The sequence below is a fragment of the Dromiciops gliroides genome, chromosome 6, assembly GCF_019393635.1.
Source record: "Dromiciops gliroides isolate mDroGli1 chromosome 6, mDroGli1.pri, whole genome shotgun sequence".
Lineage (NCBI taxonomy): Eukaryota > Metazoa > Chordata > Mammalia > Microbiotheria > Microbiotheriidae > Dromiciops > Dromiciops gliroides.
In genome coordinates this window covers 136,942,857-136,963,722 of record NC_057866.1, presented here as the reverse complement: position 1 = coordinate 136,963,722, position 20,866 = coordinate 136,942,857, and the positions used below count along the sequence as shown (strand labels likewise).

Here is a 20,866-nt window from a genome sequence, read left to right as displayed (position 1 = left end):
CTTAAACTTGTAACCAGCCCTATACAAACCCATATACAAATATATTGATTTCCATAGTGTGCTACAATTCCTTAGAGCAAAGATTTTTTTTAAACAAAACAATATTAAGAAACACAAAATTAAAATAAAAATATTTTCTTCCAGGATCAGATCTAGACCAAAACTGACAAGATTTTACTATCTACTTTTCTCTTTTAAAAATATTTATTACCAGTTACCACTTTCTAAAATACATTTATTCACATATTATTAATATTTTAAATTCATGATTTCTTTTTGGGGTGGAAAGGGAGAGACACTAAATAGTTTTATGAGAATGACAATGAGCACCACTCTTTTCAGCATCACATGTACAATTCATCTCTTGGAATAGGCAGAAATGTGCACATGCTTGGTATTTTCCATTTCATATTGTTTTATATTAACTGCAATGTTAGAAAGTGTATGTTTCACTTCAATTGCCATTTATTACATATCAAATACATACAAACTACACTGTTATGCACTAGGCATGAGACAAAGACACCATAAAACATTTTCCCATTCTTATGGAGTTTTTAGTTTAATGAACTAAACTGAAATTGCCTCCCCCCATTCAAAACAGAATCTATTGTATTGTTTTTTTTCTTTTTTCTTTTCTTTCTTTTTTTTTTTATGTGAGGCAATTGGGGTTAAGTGACTTGCCCAGGGTCACACAACTAATAGGTGTTAAGTGTCTGAGGCCAGATTTGAACTCAGGTACTCCTGACTCCAGGGCCAGTGCTCTATCTACTGAGCCATCTTGCTGCCCCAGAATCTATTGTATTGTAAAAAATGATCATAGATGAAGTAATAATAATATCATTAAGAAAGTCACATCTGAATTTATTTTCTTGCTACTTTAGATTATTATATAAGTATTGTATAAAATAAGATATAATGATTTTGCTTTCTGTGCTTTGTAAGATTCAAAGAGCAAGTACCTTTTTAGCATTATTTATCTTAGACATCTCATTATTTTGATTTGCTCCTGTTGCATTGAAAATAGTTGCCATGGGGGTAGCTAGGTGGTACAGTGGATAAAGCACCGGCCCTGAGCTCAGGAGGACCCGAGTTCAAATCCAGCCTCAGACACTTAACATTTACTAGCTGTGTGATCCTGGGCAAATCACTTAACCCTCATTGCCTTGCCAAAAAAAAAAAAAAAAGAAAGAAAATAATTGCTATAGAAAAGAGTTTGGAGTAAGCACATATTAATTTATCAATATTATTACCATTAAAATATTTACTCTCTAATTTCTCATGGTCCCAGGCCATGTGATAGTGAAGGCAGAAAGAGCTTCGATGTGCCTGTTAGCATGAACAGGACAGAAGCCCCTAAGAGATTCATGCAATCTCCCAGACAGATTGCATGTGGTCCCAAGGAGACTCAATAGAGAAAGATCAAAAGAGCTACAGAGGTGGGGCAGCTAGGTGGCACAATGGATAAAGCGCCGGCGCTGGATTCAGGAGGTCCTGAGTTCAAATCCGACCTCAGACACTTGACACTAGCTGTGTGACCTTGGGCAAGTCACTTAACCCTCATTGTCCCAGAAAAAAAAAAGAAAGAGCTACAGAGACCATGTGGTCTCAGAGAGCCAAGAGAACCAATGTGGCTACATCTCAAGGGGTTTTATCCCTTTTGATAAGAAGGGGGAGTCGTTATACATTAATCAAATCTAGTTGGTTATCATCATTCAAATCTCTTGGTTGTCATGACTTGAAAGCAGGCTATATTATGATGAACTCTAGGAATTACATCAGGGAAAGGGATGCAAAACCTTTCATTTAAGTTGGTCTGGGCAAAATTTATTATCTACCTCTTAGATAAAAGAATCTATCTCCATTCTTTTTGTTCCCTTGGGTTTGTCCCAAATGAAATTTGATGAATCTCTCAAGGACACTGGATTTTCTGGAGTAGGTGAAGGAAAAGACTGATCTCTGGATCCCCTAAGAAACTGGTTATTAATAATTATTTCTTCACACTAAGAAATCAGAACCAATATCACCTCACAAATATAACATCTATAGCTAAATAATGAGATGGTGCAGTGGATAGAATACTGCATCTAGAGTCAGGAAAATGTAAGTTTAGATGCAGCCTCAGATACTAGCTGTGTGACCATGGATAAGTAATTTAATCTCTCTTTGCCTCAGTTTCCTCATTTGTAAAATAGGGTTGGTAGAACTACCTACTGCCCAAGGTTGCTGCTAAGAAAAAAAAATATATATATATATAGTCTAAAATGCTTAACACAGTGCCTGCACATAGGAGGCACTATATACGTTAGCTATTGTTATCTTCTTCTTGGTAACAGATATGTTGTGTTTTATATTCTGAACAAATTTTATCTGTCATAAGTGAATAGTACACTTCATAGTATTTCTTGAAAAAATGGAAAATAAGATGAAACACTTAGGGCAAATGTTTCTAACAAATCTCTCAGGATAAAGTTCTATGCTACTTCTTAAGTTATATTAAAAATGCTTACCAATAACACGAATAATAATTATTATTAAAATAAATTTAAGATTGCTTTTTTTCCTATTCTATTACTCTTTTGTGGGGGTGAGGAAATTAGGGTGAAGTGACTTGCCCAGGGTCACACAGCATGTAAGTGTCAAGTGTCTGAAGTCAAATTTGAACTCAAGTCCTCCTGAATCCAGAGCCAGAGCTTTATCCACTGTGCAATCTAGCTGCCTCCACTTCTTTTCAATTAGATATCCAGTTCCTCTTAACTTACTCATCTAAAAATATGATTCGATTTGATGATAAATATGATCCCATCTAGAACAGGGCTTTTATGATTTATAATTCCCTTTTTCTTCTATTTTCCATTCTATTTTTCCCATCTAATTATATGTGTTTATTTGTAAACTTCTTGGTGTTCTTTTTTTTCCTGGTGAATCATCTTTCTTGTTTTTGTGTTTCCCCAAAACTCCATTGATCTGTCTGCACCACATATTTTTCTTGATCCAAAGCAAACCAGGAAAATGCTAATCATTTAAGTATTACTACCTAGGTTTTACATAGTCTTCCTTTTTTTCCCTACCCTATGTTCTGTCTATTGCTTATTTGGTTTATCTACTATATAGCATTTACATTTCTTCTTAATTATACTTTTACACATTTTCAGCATGAATAATGATAGATGAGCTCATATGTTTATTGTCATAGTTGATAACCCCCTGAACCATAATATGATTTTTTTATTTCCTACCTTCCTTTCTTTCTTCCAAAAAGTCAAGTACCTGTTCTATGCTAAGTACTGTAATATGATATATATATAAAGTTTGAGTATGAGTTATATTGTGAAGAACTCTCACTCTTTAATTTGATCATTGACAATGCTATGCTAAGTATTATTGAAAATCCAGCAGTTAACATCTAAAGAAGTGAGTCTATAGACAACCAGAGTGAAATTTTCTGGATGACATCCCACCACTCCAAGAAGACAAGATCTCAAAGAGTTTGAATGAACAGTTTTCATTTTGTTGTTTTTTCTTTTTCCTTTCTGTTTTATATATACCATTTGTAATATGTATTCTCTGCAGAGGCCCTGCCTCTGCCAGCAGTGTCAAAGTGCCAGTTCATGAGGGGCAGCCCCTCTGGTCAAAATTTCTCTTTCCTCTTTTCCTATATTGTTATTTACATATTGTTTGTTAGCATAGGGTATGTTTCATCAAGGAACACCCTGTTCCTCAAAGAAACAAAGTGTGGAATGTGTCAAGATAATGGAATGTGATAGATGAGATTTAGCAGATACTCAGGGGCCCACCTGGAGACTGATTAAACTGATTGAATTGGATGAGGCAACTGACTGCTGACTGGCTTACTGGCTTACTTCCAGTTAATTAGATTGTAAGAACCTCTGGCTGATACTTAAGAGGGTACTTAAGAAGGTATTGTTCTCAGACACTAAAAACTTTGAACTTTATATTGAGACCTTCAGGTCCAGTGAACCAATGAATTCAAATGATGCTAGCCAATCAGCTTGAAGAACCTCCAATTTCTGGAAGGGGAACAGGAAAGAGGAAGCAGATGCTGGGGAGAGATTTCTTCCTCTTTTTGTGTGAGACTTCAGTGGTGTGGTGGCAGAGGACTTTAGAAGTGAGAGGTTTAGGAAGGCGATGATTTCCAGGCTCTAAGAAATCTATTCTCAATCTTTCTCTTTCTTTTACTATTTTTCAATAAACCCTTAAAAAACCTAAACACATTTATCAGTGATTTTAGTCAGTTTCCCCCCAAAATTGGGGGGACAGATTAGAAATCACATTTAGAATTTTAAATTACACAGTACCATATTTGTCATTTTAAAAGATTTTTTAAAATCATAAGATATGATCTCCAGAACACATTCAAGACGCTTACAGTTTAAGGAGGGAGAGGATATATATATATATATATATATATCCAAATCATTTATGATACAAAATAGGATTTGGCACAAGTCATATAAAGGTCATAAAGAAATTGTTAGAGAAGTTCAAAAGATTGAGAGATCAATCTCTCATTGAACTCTGAAGGTTACCAGAAGTTCCTTCCTGTAGGAGGTGACTTTTTTTGTACCTAGAGACCAAATTGCCAACATTTTTGTGATTATGCAATCAGCAAGGGAGTTCTAGAAAAACAAACAAATGAAAATCTACTTCTACTTCATTGACTACACTAAAGCCTATGTATGGATCACAACAAAAAGTGGCAAGTCTTCAAAGAGGTGGCAATGCCAGATAATCTTACTCGTCTCCTAAGGAGCCTATAGGTGGTCAAGGAGCAACAGTTAGAACATGAAACAACATATTGCTTTAAGATTATAAAAAGAGCATGATAAGGCTGTATATTGTCACAATATTTATTTAGCTTATATGCGGAGTACACAATGTGAAATGCCAGCCTAGATGAATCAAAAGCCCAAAGTAACGTTTCCAGGAGAAATATCAACAATTTCAGATATGCAGGTGATACCACTCTGATGACAGACAGTGAAGAAAAATTAAGAAACCTTTTAATGTGTGTGGAAGAGGAGGCTACAGCTTATACTTGAATACTTGAAGCTTAACATAAAAAACAAACAAATTCTAATATCTTGGCAACTGGCCCCTTCACTTCCTGTCAGGTAGAGGGAAAAAATAATTGAAGCAGTGTCAGATTTATATTTTGGGGCTGAAAGATCACTGCAGATGGTGACTACAGCCATGAAAAAAGAACTAAAAACACCACCAACAAAGAAACATACAAAACAAAAATAAACAAACAAAAAATCCTCCTTGGAAGGAAAGCTATGGCAAATCTTTCTAGCATACTAAAATGCTGAGACATCATCTTGTCAATAAGCATCCATATTGACAAAGCAATCCTTTTTTTTTTTTTTCCCAGTAGCAATGTATGGCTATGAGAGTTGGATGATAAGGAAAGCTGAGCACCACAGAATCAGGGCTTTGGAACTGTGGTACTGGAGAAGATTTTTGTGTGTCCCTGGGTGGGGATGGGGGGGGGGGCAGAGGCAACATTGCTGAAAAAAATGCAGGGACTCACCTGAGCACTCCGCAACACCCCTCCAAAGAACTTTAAATAATGTCCCAAAACAAATTCTGGAGCAGCAGAACCCAGAAAAGAATGAGGTGAAAAGATTTTCTAGTCCAACACAACTTAGGTCGGTAGGAAAAGGTCTGTCACACCAGGGTGAGAGTGGTTCACAGTTCAACAAAGACCATAGCAGTACAGATTAGCCTCAGCAAACCAGGAGCTGGCCTAGGGAATAACTAAATCTGCAGTGGCAGCAGCTGCTTCTAGAGCTCTGAGCCCACAGATGGTAAGGGGGTTGAACACCTGGTCAGATGGACCAGACAGGAGTCTCTTTGCTGGCACTAGAGGTAGGATTCTAGTGCTTTATTCATACTCAGATCCAGGCCACAATGCTGGGTCTCAGTACCAAGGAAAGGAAGAGCACTAGCACACCAGAACTTTCTGCCTCAGTGGAGCTGGAACCCTTTCAGGGCAAAAAAGTGTACTTCTGGTTAATCTCAGAGCAGAACACAGGCGAGGAAAGTAGAAAACATGTCTCTCCTTAGATCATAACACCTTGGAAGAACTGAAAACTTACAGGACCCTAGAAGTATCTCCAAATACAGCTGCAAAAAACACCTGAAGATTAGGACAGTGTACTCTCCATCCTGGAAGCAGAACCACACTTTAGCAAAAAGTTAAAAGTCAAGAAATTAGCTTGAAAAATGCAAAAACAGAAAAAAAAATTGACTTCAGAAAGTTACTATGTTGCTAATAAAGATCAAAACACACACTCAGAAGACAGCAAAGTCAAATATATCAAAAGCCTCCAAGAAAAATAAGAATTGATTTGGGGCCATGAAAGAGCTCACAAAATATAGTAAGAGTGGTAAAGGAAGCGAAAGTGAAAATGATGAAAAAATCATGAAAGAAAAGAGTCAACAGCTTGGTAAAGGACACACACACACACACACACACAAATACTTTAGAAAATAAAAAGCAGAATAGCCAAATGGTAAAAGAGGCACAAAAAATCAATGAGGAAAATGCCTTTGAAAAACAGAATTGGTCAAAAGGAAAACAAAATGATATTGAAAAAATTACTGAAGAGAACTCCTTAAAAACAGAATTGGTCAAATGGAAAAAGAGGCACAAAAGCTCACTGAAGAAAAATAATTCCTTAAAAATCAGAATTGAGAGTCCCTTTATGGTAAAGTGATGAAATCACTCAATTCTTTTTTTGGGGGGGGGTAATGGGGGTTTAGTGACTTGCCCAGGGTCACACAGCTAGTAAATGTCAAGTTTCTGAGGCCGGATTTGAACTCAGGTACTCCTGAATCCAGGGCTGCCATCCTGAATCCACTGCGCCACCTAGCTGCCCCTGAAATCAGTCAATTCTTAACGAAATTCATTCAAGCTATTCACTGGAAGTTCAAATAATAATACTGAAACTTGAAAAACTTGGCCACATGATGAGAAGTTAGGACTCATTGGAAAAGACCCTGAAGCTGGGAAAGATTGAAGCAAAAAATAAATGGTGATGGCAGAGGATGAGATAAATAGTGTCATGGAAACAAATAAGATGAACTTGAACATATTTTGAGAGATAGTGTAGGATAAGGGCCTGGAGTTCTATGGTCCATGGCATCACAAAGAGTCTGAGATGACTGAAGAACAATATATACAAAGCATTGTGCTAAATGCAGGGGATACATACAACCAAAAAAAAGGTCTTCCCCTAAAAGAACCTATGTTCTTCTAGAAGGAAAGAACTTACATGTATACAAAGAAGTAAATATAATTTCAAGAAGGAGCAAAATCTAATAACTAAGGGCTTGCAGAAAAGCTTTGTATAGGAGAAGGCATGGGGGAAAATATTCTCCAAAAAGACTAATAATTAGATAAATGCACATTAAAACAGTTGCAAGGCTCAAATCCATCAGATAGACAAAGCTGAAAAGACAATGATAAATGTTAGAGGGGCTGTAGGTAAACAGGTTCATTGATACATCCTTGGTGGAACTCTGAATTAGTCCAAACATTCTGGAAAGTAATGTAAATTATTCCCTCAAAGCTGCTAATCTCTGTATTGATTTAGCAATATAACTATTAGACCTATGCCCAGAAATTTTAAAAACATCCCTATATATTATGGAGCTGATTTTTAAGGGAAGTTAAAGGTTTTAAGGGGGAAAGGGAGAGTGGAGAGCATCTCAGGTATAGGGGTAAGCCATATTGAAGGCAGAAGGTGGTATAAAAGATGATCTACTATAAACTGCTAAAGAAAGGAGTAGTGGATGCAATAACAGATGAACGAAGTAAATGACACAAATTTCAAATGTTCTTATAATTGATCATGCTCCTTAGCTGCAACCATGAAACTTTTGGCCTCCTCTCCTTAGATATTTTGTGACTTTAATATACCCAATCTTGGCCTTGATATTAACTGAATTCTACTTCAATTACTATGCTGGCCAGAGCTCCCATTCTTCATTCTCTGACAGAGCCATTGCTAATTGGATCCTCCTCTGAGGGTAGATATTGAAATTTACACATGATTGCAATTACAATAACAAAATGGTAAGGGGGTTGAATATTCTCCAACATAGAATATTCTTAATATATTATGATCTCTCTGATATCTGAGCAGGATCACTTCAATACACTAGGCATAGATAATTATTAAAGGTTTTGAAACAGGGAGAAATGTAGATAAATTAATAGAAATTTAGAAGAGAAAGACTTTAGAGATCAGTTTGTTTGATTTCTTCATTACCAATGAGGAAACCGACATACAACAATGTTAAATTACTTTTCCATGGTCACATGATAAAAATATTTTCTGCATATATTATTTTAAGTATCTCTATACATTTCTAAGTTCTATGGCATCTTTCTGGCTCTATTTCTGACTCAAGTTATAATGGTAAGAGAACTAAACCTAGATTTAGAGAGCCTAACTCTAAAACTTAGACTATATGTCCTCTCTGAACTTCCTTTACTCAGAAGTAAGATGGAAATAAATAGCATTACATTATATAGTTTTCAGTTTTTTTGGAAGGGACTGCTCTGTAAAGATATCTTTAACTACCTTACATGTATATGTCAATACATTTAATTTCTCAAGGATCTGTCCTCATAACTTCTGATAACTTAGAGTTCCCTAAGACTCACAGATGTTAAATGACTTGTTTCTGGTTATATAGCTTATAAGTTTCAGTGACAAGATTTTAAACTGTCTTCCTGATTCCAAGTCCAGAATTCTCCATCCTGTTTCATGATGTCAATTATAAAGGGAAACTTAGTCTTCAATCTTTTCAATGAAGAACTGGTTCACTCCTGTTCCTTTCAATTTTCTCCATTTGTGGTATATCATAATAGAAAGATGTAAAGAAGCTGCTTTTGGGCATTGGGAGTTTTGAAACATTTGTTTTTCACATAGGATGAGTTTTCATCTGTTTTCCAATTGACATTGCTACCTCTTTGTCTTTCCTCTTCAGTACAAAATAAAAGGCAATTGTAATTTAATAAATAGATGATTATAGGGAATTTTTCTAGGAGAAAAGGAAATCTAGAAGTGACACGGGGTAGGGCATATGCACCTTTATTAGTCCAAATGAAATCTCAATCCTCACTATAGTTATGATACATCAAATTTAAGTGAGATTTCTTTTATTCTAAAATCACATAGTTTTATAACTGCCTAATCTGCCTTCCCTTTTCTATTCTAATAAAATTATCCTTCACTGGTGGCTCTTTCTGACTATGAATGAGCCAAGAGAAGAGAGGATAAAGGAGAGGAAGGATGTGAAGGCTAAGGAGAAAGTAGCTTTTAACTGTCTTTTTATAATTTTAAACCCCTCACTATGGACTAGAATACAGGCTAGTGAAAATACTGAAATCTAAAAACTCAAGTTATTTGACTCAAACTTATCTTAGCAAAGTCCATTACTTATAGCAGTACTTTAATATAAATATGCTAAAAAAAGAGAGCATTATTAAAAAAAATAAAGATTAACAATTTCATCCTAACACATCCAAATTACACTGGCTGTAAATCTAAATAAAAATAAATCTATTCTTTTCCTGGAAATTCAAGTGCAGACACCACCTGTCTATTTTTATATTCTACATTTTGGTTCTCAAAGTAATTTCATATAATCATCCCATCCCAGCTGCTGAAATAATGGGATGATAGAAAGGGTCAGATTCAGGGAGAAATATGTGAAGTCAGAAACTAGCCACTGATTCTACCAGTGCATGTGATTGTGTGGATTGCAAGGTTGTTCCTTGCAAGGAGAAGGCAGTGGGCAACGGGCAGTGTGCCAGATCAATGAGCCCTGTGTCTGTAGGGCTCAGTGCATGGCGAAAGCAGAATTCCCGTCTGTCTCGAGGGAGCCCAGGTCTTAGCTGGCACTGCCAGGAGGTTTCTTCCCCTGGGGCATCAGGGGAGGGAAAAGCGCCTCTCCAAGTCAGCTAGGCAACACTCCTCACTGCTGTCTCTGGATTACTCCCATCCGTGCGTGCGAGCGTGCGTGAGTGTGTGTGTGTGTGTGTATGTGTGTGTGTGTGTGTATGTGTGTGCGCGCGCGCGCGCGGGTGTGTGTGTGACTTCGTAGACTACTCACACATACAGTAGAGACTCACAGGAGAGCGAAAGCAGGAGAGGGCGGGAGAGCTGAAAACAGGAGGGGGAAAGAGGGAGAGAGAGGAAAGGAAAGAGGCAGAGGAGATCCAGATCCAGACACAGCAGTGGCTAGCTGTTCGTGGCAGAGTAGACTCAGGCTCCCTTCCCAGGCAGCACATAGACTACTGACTGCCTCCTTCTCCTCAGCTAAGAGGCAGGAACCTCAACCAGAATAGGGGTATCATCATCAGCCAGCGGCAGCTCCAAGCTCCTACCTCTTTTCCTCTGTCAGTTCCTCCCCCTCTTCAGCTCCCAGCTCCCAGCTCCCAGCTCCCAGCTCCCAGCTATTTCCTTCTTCCAACCTCTTTAAGATCTCTGGCTCCTGTTTCCTTCTCACCTCTCTCCTATCTCCCCTCCCATCCCCATCCCACCTTTTCTCGCCTCTCCTTCCATCCCTCTCTTTCTCTCTTCTTTTTTTTAATCGCTGCTTTGGTCCTGTCTCGAGAAAAGTGCTGTCTTCCCTAATCCTCTGGCATTTCAGCCCTAAAAACTGATAAAGAGGAGCTTTTGCTTCTCCCTAGTGACATTATTATTATCATTTTTTTTTTTTAATTCCAAAAGTGCAAGACAAGGAGAGGGAGAACCCGGGATCTGATCGGCAGCCTTAAGTGCAAGTCTAGTAGCACAATAGTAACTGTTACTGCTCTTTTTAAAATATTACTAATTTCCTCTAAGAGGGAGGGAGAAACAAGAAAACTTCAGTTATCTCCTTTGGTCAGTGATTATTATTTCTTTGGAGAAAGTGAAAGCCCCAAGGAGAAGGGAACGGAGAAAGAAGAGGAAAATAGGACCTGCGTTTCCCTTCTTCCCCACAGCAGCAGCGGCAAACAGAGCCCCTCTCCGGAGCAGCTGCGGAGATAAGCGAAAAGATGCGGGGCTCTGAGCCCCGGGCTGCGGGGCGGCGGCGGCGGCGTATCCCCAGCGGCTGCGGTGCGGCAGGCCACAACAGTGAGAGTTGCGATTCCTCTTCGACCAAGGTGTCTTTGGCCGGATGCTGCTCTGCTCCCCGCCGAGCTCCTCTTTGGACTTGTCTCCTACTCTGTGCCGCACTCCGGACACTCCTAGCCAGCCCAAGCAATGAAGGTAGGCAGGTGGAGATGGACAGCGGGGAGGCTGGGGGAGGGGAGGGCTGGACAGAGATGAGGATGCACTTGAGCTTGATGTTGGGCTAGAGGGGAGCAAGGTCAGCAGCTGTCCCAACTGCCACTCTCTTCCTTGTCTTGCTCATGACCTCCCTCCCATTATCTCACAGAGTCCTCTGTTCTTTCTTCTTTAGGTTTATTATTTGTCATTCCTCGGGTGCTGTTGAGAAGGGGGTACATGTGCAGGTCAAGGTGCAGGTTCTTTTAGGAGATCCACTAAGTTGTTGGGGGTGGTTGACCAAGGACAAGGTTTATTTTATTTACAGGACCTAGATCTGTGATGTTGAGGACTAGTCTAGCTCTCTCTTAGGAAGAATGAGCGAGAAGGAAGTAATTGTGGGGGGTCGGGGAAGGAGAACTGCTGGAAGGGCGACTGTATTTTAATCCTGGGAGCTAGGAACCGTTACCGGCGGAGGGAGGAGAGTGGGCCCATTTACTTGGGGCAAAAGTGGGTAGCAAGAGCTAGTATTTGGGGTGGCACCAACTGCCATTTCAGGGTTGGTGGCGGGAGCTTGTTATGGGGGGGAGGCGCACAAGTGTTTGGAGGGAAGACTCTCAACATCGTTGATGCCCATCTGTTTATGACTATAATAATTACACCAAGGCGGCCGTGCAGTAGGAGGCGGGGGAAGGGGAGGAGGAGCGGAGGGTGGGGGAGTCGCTGAGGGAATGGGGGGGGGTGGTGGTGGCGGGGAGGAGGTTGTGTCTGCCAGGAAGTTGCTGCTGGAGCTTGTGAATGAATGTCTCTCTGGGTTTTTCGGTGCCTTTTGGGAGTGGAAAAAGCTCAGCTCCGGATACTGGAAGTCTCCTCACTTCCTTCCTACCTTCAAAACGCTTTACCTCTGCTTTCTGGGGCTGGAGATTCATCTGGACTGTTTGCCTTCTGTGTGATGGGATTGGGACGCAGGAACAGCACCTGTGCCTTCTCTTCTGGTGCGGGGCCCTGGTGCACTGCGCCTAGAACTCTGTGCCGCTCCCTTCAACAGCCTCCCCCGGTCCCAGTCCAGGTTCCAAGTCTTTCTCTTCATACAAACACTGAGCTTCACAGTGGCACTCTAGGCTTTAGTGCAGGATCTAGGAATTCCGGCTATAGTCAGGGAGGAGGAGAGCGGTTTTCCTCGTTTTAATTATCTTCGCTAGGAACAAGCTTCCAGCTAGCATCCTTGATGTGGGACTCAGGAAGCGGATGAGAATTCGTGCCTTTTAGATTGTCGCCTTTCCCGGGAGGTGGCCAAAAGTCTCATAAGATGCTGCAGTCAGCCACCTCCTAGTGTGCACGCTTAGAGTCTCCAGTCTTGGGGAAGGCGCTAAACTGTTTTCATACAGATGCAGCCTTTCAAGAGTCAGTGTCCAAATTAAGAAACTAAAATTAAAATTGACCCCTTCCCTCTCCCTTTCCCCGAAATCAGCTTTCTCCCATTTTCTTCGCTAATAACCGAGATCCGAATTCCAAAATGTCTTAACGAGGGGGATTTATTTAAAATAACCGTTGCCAAGGATAGACTAAGCAGAGATGTGAAAGGTTTCATTCCTTCTTATAATGGGATTAAACTAGGGAACGGTTTCACTGATCACAACTTCCTTATGTTACCCCCTCCCCAATTCCTCTCCACCCTCCCACAATCATTAAAAAAATAAAAATAAAAAGTTGCATTTCCTCTGTTGAAAGTCAGGAGAAGTCTACCAAGCATTGAGGTATTTTGCCTTGATTCTAGATGGTGATAGACCTCTTGATTTTATTGTAAACCATTCTAATAAGTACCACCTACCTACCCAGGAGAGTTTGCCTGTTTGAAGTCCATTTCTCCATGTTTTAGTGGTAGCCTTGAAGAGAGGTAGGAGGGCACTGAGAAGAATAGGTCTTGGGTGTGTGGAGGGAGGGTAAGAGGGTAGTATGTGTCTGTAGGGGGGTAATATATGTAACTCAATCTGAAAAGGGGCACAGTTCAAGAAGGAAAGACAGGAAAGGAGAAATTTAAGAGGGAATGGAAGCATATAACAGGCAAACACCACCTATTACCCCCAAGAACTTCACAGAACTGATTGTACTGAACATATCAGACAGCCAAATCTGTTAATATAGATTAGTCCCAAGATATTTAGCAGTATTTCATCTCCTTTCAGAACTGGGGAAGACACGAGGTGCAGGAAGGTCCATTTTCAAACAAAAAAAGGAAAATTATGCCTTCCTGGAAATAGCTAACCTATATTCCTAAGGTCCTAATTGTCCACAATTCAACACGTGTTTAGAGCACAACAAAAATGGCAGAAAGAAATAGAAACAAAATCATTAATACTGTCGATCTAGTCCTAATCTCTTTCCCTAATCTCACCTGCATTATGTACTATTTTTAATTTTTTTAGACTTTCCTTGTACTGTGTCAGACCGTTGAGAACTTCTTTTAAATTTTGTAATCTCCTTTTTCTTGCTTCACCCAGTCATTGTTTTTAATTGTGAAGAAATAGGAAATTTATATTTATATACTAATTTATATACTAAATCTATTCTGACACTTCTCTCCCCTCTCAACTTCCTTTCAACCTCCCCTCAGTGTCTTTATGTAGGCTCAGCAGTAATAGCAGGTTTGAGGGGTTGAGACACAGGTAGAGTTCTTCAGGAAGGACAGACAGGTGAATTGTGCTACAGGAATATATGATCTTACAGTTAATTTTACTTTTCCATCTTCCCTCTCCCTTATAAGGTATGTGTTTTTTAATCCCTAGATATATTAATCTGTTTGTATATATGTAATATATAATCTTGATTATATAAGAAAATAGGTTACAATCCAGTAGAAAATAGTTTAAACGTTGGCAATCAAAAGACCTTGGTTTTTAGTGATTTAATGGTTGGACTCCTATAAAAAAAGATAAAGAAAATGAAATATGTGGTGGCAGACAAATTAGGAATCTGTGGATCAGGATGAAGTGAATTTTCCAATATTATGGACTGTGGAAAATTTAACAAAAGAGATCCTGTAAAAAAGGAGGCACATGCACTCTTTGGTGTGAATGGTAAGGAACATTATTAGCCAGATAAAAGTCCCTTTAAATGAAGAGGTCCTGTTCTTTGGCTCAGTTGTCCTGTTTCAATAAAGCTTCTATTGTTACTATCTAGAAAACCCTTTGAATATAGGATATAGGAACTTTAATAATAATAACAATAACAATAAAGATAATGAATTACTTCAGAGGCTTATTTGACAAAGTGATGGTCAAAGTGATACCTCTTGTGATTGGTAGGTAGAACAGTACTAAGGACACATTTCACTAGCTCTTTCAAACACAATAGGTGTATATTTTAGTATTTTCAATAAATAAGAATGCAAGACAAATGATGTATAGATCCTGGGTGTGGAAAGAAACTTAATTGATAATTGACCTTTTAAATTACTATTACTATTATTATTATTATTATTATTATTATTATTATTATTATTATTACCTTACTGTATGGGCATTTATTTGTAAACAAGTAATATTTGACAAGTACTTTTCACAGCAGGGATTCTTGGGCAATTACTGCTGAACAGCTCTGCTTTTCACTCTGTAGTGAATCAAGCTTAATTCATTGAAACCACAGTCAGTAAAGTTTCTCTGTGCTACTTACTGACAGTTAATAGCAGCATGTTTTTGAAAAGTTCAGTTTCTTTTCTCTGAATGGTTCCTACATTTAGGGGGAAAATGTGTGGACAGGAGTAGGGGGAGGTTCTTGGTGGAAATAAGAATAAATGCCCAAATTGATTATGGGAAAATAATGACTCTTTTCTTCAGAAAGGAGGGGCGAAAAGTTTGTTAGGTGTTATTTTGTTATTAATGTTTTTGCCCATATTACTAAAAGTAGTAGGTCCCAAGTATGGCAAGTATACTTAACTGAAATAATTTGTCATGTAGGAGTTATTATAATTGCACAATACTTTGTTTTAAGCAGCTCTTTCAAATTGAGGGAGCAAACAGTAACAGGACCATAACTAAGCTCTAGTATCATAAGGGGAAAGAAACATTTCTGGTTTCTCCTATTATTTATACATCTTAAAAATTGAGTGGTAAAATGATTTTTGACACTTTATTTCCTTCAGAAGTAAGAACGAGATAACAGTGTTTTTTAATATGTACTGAGGGGAAAACTACTTTTAAAAATGTTTATTTGATAACTTAATTTATGTTTAGCATGTTTGTGCAGGAAAATAAAAGTTTAAAAATTTTTTAAATGAAAAAATTACCTTGAATGACACTTTCACAGTGTTACTATAATCATCTGTGACAACAATTTAAGAAAAGGTCTTAATATGGGGATAAATCATTACATTCTCAAATAAGAGTTATTTACATTATGAGCATAGGCATTTTTTTAATACCTGTTAGAATTAATGTGTTAGGATTTTTTCCTGCTTTCTCTTTACATATTGTTTAAATCCATCTAGAGTATAATGGAAACTAATTCATAATCACAAGTCAGAATACCAAAGAGTATTTAGCTTAAAATGGTACATATGAAGCTCGGGGAAGTGACTTTTCTTTAGTTTATTCTGCTAATGCATTTTTTTTGAAATGTATATAGGTATATTGAGAGTTATACTGATTAACCTTTAGCCACACTAATTTACAGTCCTATTTGGATGCAATTTGTTCTTTTACCTGTGATTTTTTAAACAACATCATGATCAGTTTAAACGATTATAAGGGATGTAACTTTTTGTTAGGTGGGTTTCCAAGTTTACTATGGGAAAAGACATATAAGATAAAGAATTAGTATAAAATTATTGATTTCTTGTACATTGCCTTAAACTGCATTCTTAAGTTCAAGTTACTGCATGCTATTATATCAACTAAAAGTGCATTCTAATTAGAAAAGCAACCTCATCACATTAAATCAGTTTCAATAGAGATGCCTTTAAAATTTTTAATTGTACACCTGATAATTTCACACTGAATTTACAAATTATGAAAAACTACATGTTGTCTTAATTAAAGTTTGAATCACCAAAGTTTTTTTTTTTCTAATGATGTATTAGCTAGAGATTGACTTATTCATCTTTCACATTTCATTAAAGAGTGAGTGGGTAGTTATAGAGGATAAAAAGAAACTTATAAATTTAAACTGTTACTTCAGAAACTGGAATGATTCTTGCTGTTCTAATATTTCTGATGAGTATGTATTTATTTATTTAATAAACTGGAATGTTTCCTACTGTTCTGCTATACTGGCTAAATACATATGTAGCTTTTTTTCAGCATCTATTTGATAAGGCATTCCTTCTAAGGAGTTAATAGTGGTCTATTATGGATATACTTAGTGATCATATATTTTTATATATGCATGTATATATTATATATGTTTGAAAAATAACTCTAATCCATAACTGTCTGAAAAACTGTTTGATTTAGAGAATCTTTATTTTTTTAATGTACAGGTATTTCACTATATTCTGCTCAAATATATATATATGTATATGCATATATACATATATATATATATATGTTTACAGATAATTATAGTTATAATTGTTTAGGAAGTTACAGGTCCACTCAACAAGGTACATTATATAACAGGAAATTAGACCAGTAAAATTGAGTAATTCTCACCTATCATGTATATTTTCATGTGATTTTAAATGGACATAAACAATTTTACTTTGATTTGAGCATTTGTCAATGCTGTTTACTTTAATATCTTGGATAAGGAAAATTTCCCGTAAGGCACCTACATTTCAACTTGAAAGTGATTTTGTTGTGGTTTATTTGACTTGAAATATCCCAAGCCAATGAATATTAATGTTCTTCATAATTTTTAAATAACAGTTTTGTTGGGTTTTTTTGTTTGTTTTATGACAAGACAAATCTGTGGCTTATCCTTTTAAAATTTTCCAAATAGATAAAATAAGTAAGAAAATGAAAAGATGGCTCCTATGTTAGAAATTTAATACCATATTTCAAATGAAATACATATTTTGTGACAAATCACTGACATATAACATAGAAACATAGATGAACTCTCTACACTTTTATTATGTCTGTTACCTCCATAATTTAGGCTATAGAAATACTTTTTTGCCAGTTAAGTCACAATTAGGTAAACTGACATGTATTGCTATGAGAAAAAGTATCTTTTGCATTTATGTCTTCTTGTCCTGATCACAATTTACTGCCTCTATGAATATGGGAAAGTCATTTAATGTCTGTTTCTTACTTTCCTAATTTGCAAAACAAGGCATTTGGACTAGAAGGGTTTTAAGCTTTCTTCCAACTTCATTATAGTGATTGTCTCTTATCCTATAATTGCCCTTTCTCTGTGTTTTAGGCTATAAGGAAATATTCATTTTCATCATTTTAATTCTACCAAATCATTTAAATGGTGTAACTTTAGATAGTAAAATGGAAGAGGTAGCCATTTACAGTTGTAGTGAGCTAAAGAAACATTTATTAAAGAAGAATGGAATGGTTTTCTCTAGGTATTTTACATTCTTATCTAAACTATTTCTTTGAATTTAGATTAAATACAATGTCTAATACTTGTTTCAGATAACTGATGGTATACCATTAGTGAAGGTTATCTGTTTCATAATTTGAAATTGTTATATCAGTTTGCTTAAGTTTTATTTGATGGGGAAGAGCTACATTATGATAGGAGATTCTTGGGCAGTAACTACTATGTAAAAAGAAAATGCATCATTAATCAAATAATTCTAAAATTATATATCTCTTCTGTATTTAAATAAATAAGAGGTTGGATATAACACATTAAAGTTTTGATAGTCCTTTTCAAAAATCTCATTTTATCCTCACAACAACCCCAGGGATTAAATGCCATCATTGTCCCACTTTTATACTTGAGGAAACAGCGACCGAGAAAAGTTGAATGTTTTCTCCAGGTTAACACAACTAGTAAATGGTTGAGTCAGAATTTGGACTCAGGACTTCCTGCCTTGACATTCATCACTCTAATTAACTATTTCTCTGATTAGCTGATAGAACTCATTAAAATGTTGAAAAAGAAAAAAAATGATATATCTGCATTAGAATTATTAAACCACTGTTGCCAAGAGAAGCCCATGGTAATTTAGACACTGTCATTTTTTTTCTTTTCTAAAAGCTCTAAACTTGTAACACCTTTGAGGATCTGAGGCACTACAATATTGAAAAAGAAAAGTCATAAAGAGTAAATGTTTTAGAAGATAGCATGATTTTTTATTCTTTCATTGTTTAGTGTACTGATATTTACCTAATACCAAATAGTTTGGTATGGGTTAAAGATCACTAGACTTGCAATCTGAGTTTGGGGAATGTAAATTACTCTTAGAGAAGTCAGTTTAGTTTCTTGTAGGCTACATAGGTGAAACTAACAGTTTTCTCATTTATAGAATGAAGATAATTATACTTTTACTACTTCACAAGGTAACAGTGATGAAAATCCTCAGTTAATGCTAATGAAAATATCTAATATAGTACTTCAAATTTTGCAAAGCACTTACAAATATTATTTCCCTTAAAATAATTCAAGGTATTAGGTGCTATTATTATGTCCCCCCCCCCCTGCCACCTCCTTACACAGATGAGGAAACTAATGTTAACAGACAGACTTTTTGTTGTGGTTCAATCATGTCAGACTTTTTGTGACCTTCTGCACCAGAGCGTGCCAGGCCCTTCTATCCTACACTATCCCTCAAAGTCTGTCCAAATTCATGTTCATTGTTTCCATGACACTATCTATCCATCTCATCCTCTGCCATCCCCTTTTCCTTTTGCCTTCAATCTTTCCCAACATAAGGGTCTTTTCCAATAAGTCATGTCTTCTCATTAAGTGGCCAAACTATTTAAGCTTCAGCTTCAGGATTTGACCTTCCAGTGAATAGCCTGAATTAATTCCTTTAAGCATTGACCGATTTGATCTCCTTGCTGTCCAAGGGACTCTCAAAAGTCTTCTCTAGTACCACAGTTCAAAATGATTGATTCTGAATGTTCAGCTTTCCTTATGGTTCAACTTTCACAGCCATACATTGCTATGAAAAAAAAAAAGCAGCTTTGATTATATGGCAAGGGTTTACGTTTATTGGCAAGGTGATGTCTCTGCTTTTTAGTATGATGTCCAGATTTGGCATAACTTTCCTTCCAAGGAGTAAGAGTCTTTTTATTACATGGTTGTAGTCCCCATTTGCAGTGATCTTTAAACTCAAAGACACAGACTTACCCAGGATCAAACAGTTATTTCTATTCTAATTTCATAAATGTTTGAACCATGTGTTAGGCTGTTATTCAGGGTTTGATGCTGGATTTGAACACTTAGGTCCCACTTATTTCACATCTAGCACTGTATCCAATGTATTATCCAGCTGCCTTAAAGCATTTTTAAAATATGAATTATGTTTAACAGCCCGAGCCATAAATAGCAGGATGTCTTTTTGTCTTTTGCTTTGCCATTGCAAGCACTCTTACATATTTTAGTGTAGGAACAGTCACTACTATGTAGGGAAAAAATATAGATTCTAACCAAAGAAGGGCCATGAAGTAGTTTGCTATTTAAGGTGATCTTAGTACCTAGTTATCATAAAGGAATCGTTGTTTCTTAACACTTGAAAACCAAAAAAGCCTGATCTCTAAAAGGTGAGTATACAATAGTAAGCTTTGAGTTGTGTTAACATTTCCTGGATCCTTAAAGTTCACAGACCTTCACGCAGACATTCCCCCCTTCCCCCCAAAATATCTATATACTTTAGGGGCTTCATTCATGAAATGAGACACTGAGGGAAAGGGAAGTGAAGGGTCTTGCCTCAGGCCAGATGAACAGTAAGTTATATTATTTATGTATCTAGGACTCAAATCTGTGTTCTATGACCCCGTAAGCCCAATTTTTTTTATCATTGAATAATATTGCCTCACCATTTACCATTTAATTACAAGCAATCTTCTTTGGAAAGACTGGTTATGAGTAATAATGCCTACCATAAAGTTGTGGTTTGGGTTTTTTTTTTTTGCTTTTTTTTATCTTGCATGAATTTGTTCAGTCATATCCAGCTCTTTGTGACTCCATTTGGGGTTTTCTTGGTAAAGATACTAAAGCAGTTTGCTATTTCTTCTCCAGTTCGTTTTACACATGAGGAAATTGAGGCAAACAGGATTCTGTGACTTGCCTAGGGTCACACAGCTAGTAAGTTCGAGAGCCAGTGCTCTATCCATCACACTACTTAGATGCATGAATTTAGAGAGTATTTATCTTAGCACAATTGACCTTTCTTTTTTTGGAAACTTTCTGCCTTGGTATTGATTTTAATATTTTCAGACTGATCTTTTTGCTCCAAGCTTGCAAATTTTTGAGATGCAAGAGAAAGGAGAAAGAAGACTTCAGGAGAAAGAAAAAAAAAGTTCATGGGATCAGTGAAGAAATGATGTCCCTAGGAAGGTGAGGGTCTTGAGTGCCCACCACTAGAGGTATCGCCCTCTTCCTGCCTTTTCTATCTGGAATTCCTATCTCCAGGGCAACTGATGGAGGGGACAGAGAGGCTCAAAGGAGAGCAT

General features: G+C 37.1%; 1 protein-coding gene across 10 annotated transcripts in view; it reads left to right on the top strand.

The window, feature by feature from the left end:
• The first annotated feature begins 10,124 nt into the window (after positions 1–10,124).
• Positions 10,125–20,866, top strand: part of EPHA5 (EPH receptor A5) — a 522,081-nt gene continuing 511,339 nt past the window's right edge. For 4 of the 10 annotated variants that reach the window (XM_043970532.1, XM_043970530.1, XM_043970527.1 and 1 more), the window contains exon 1: positions 10,126–11,294. In XM_043970532.1, coding sequence (XP_043826467.1) covers positions 11,081–11,294 — 214 coding nt within the window. In that variant the 5' untranslated portion in view covers positions 10,126–11,080. Of the gene's footprint in view, positions 11,295–20,866 lie in introns of all 10 variants that reach the window. The other 6 variants (XM_043970536.1, XM_043970535.1, XM_043970534.1 and 3 more) reach the window with 4 other exon arrangements.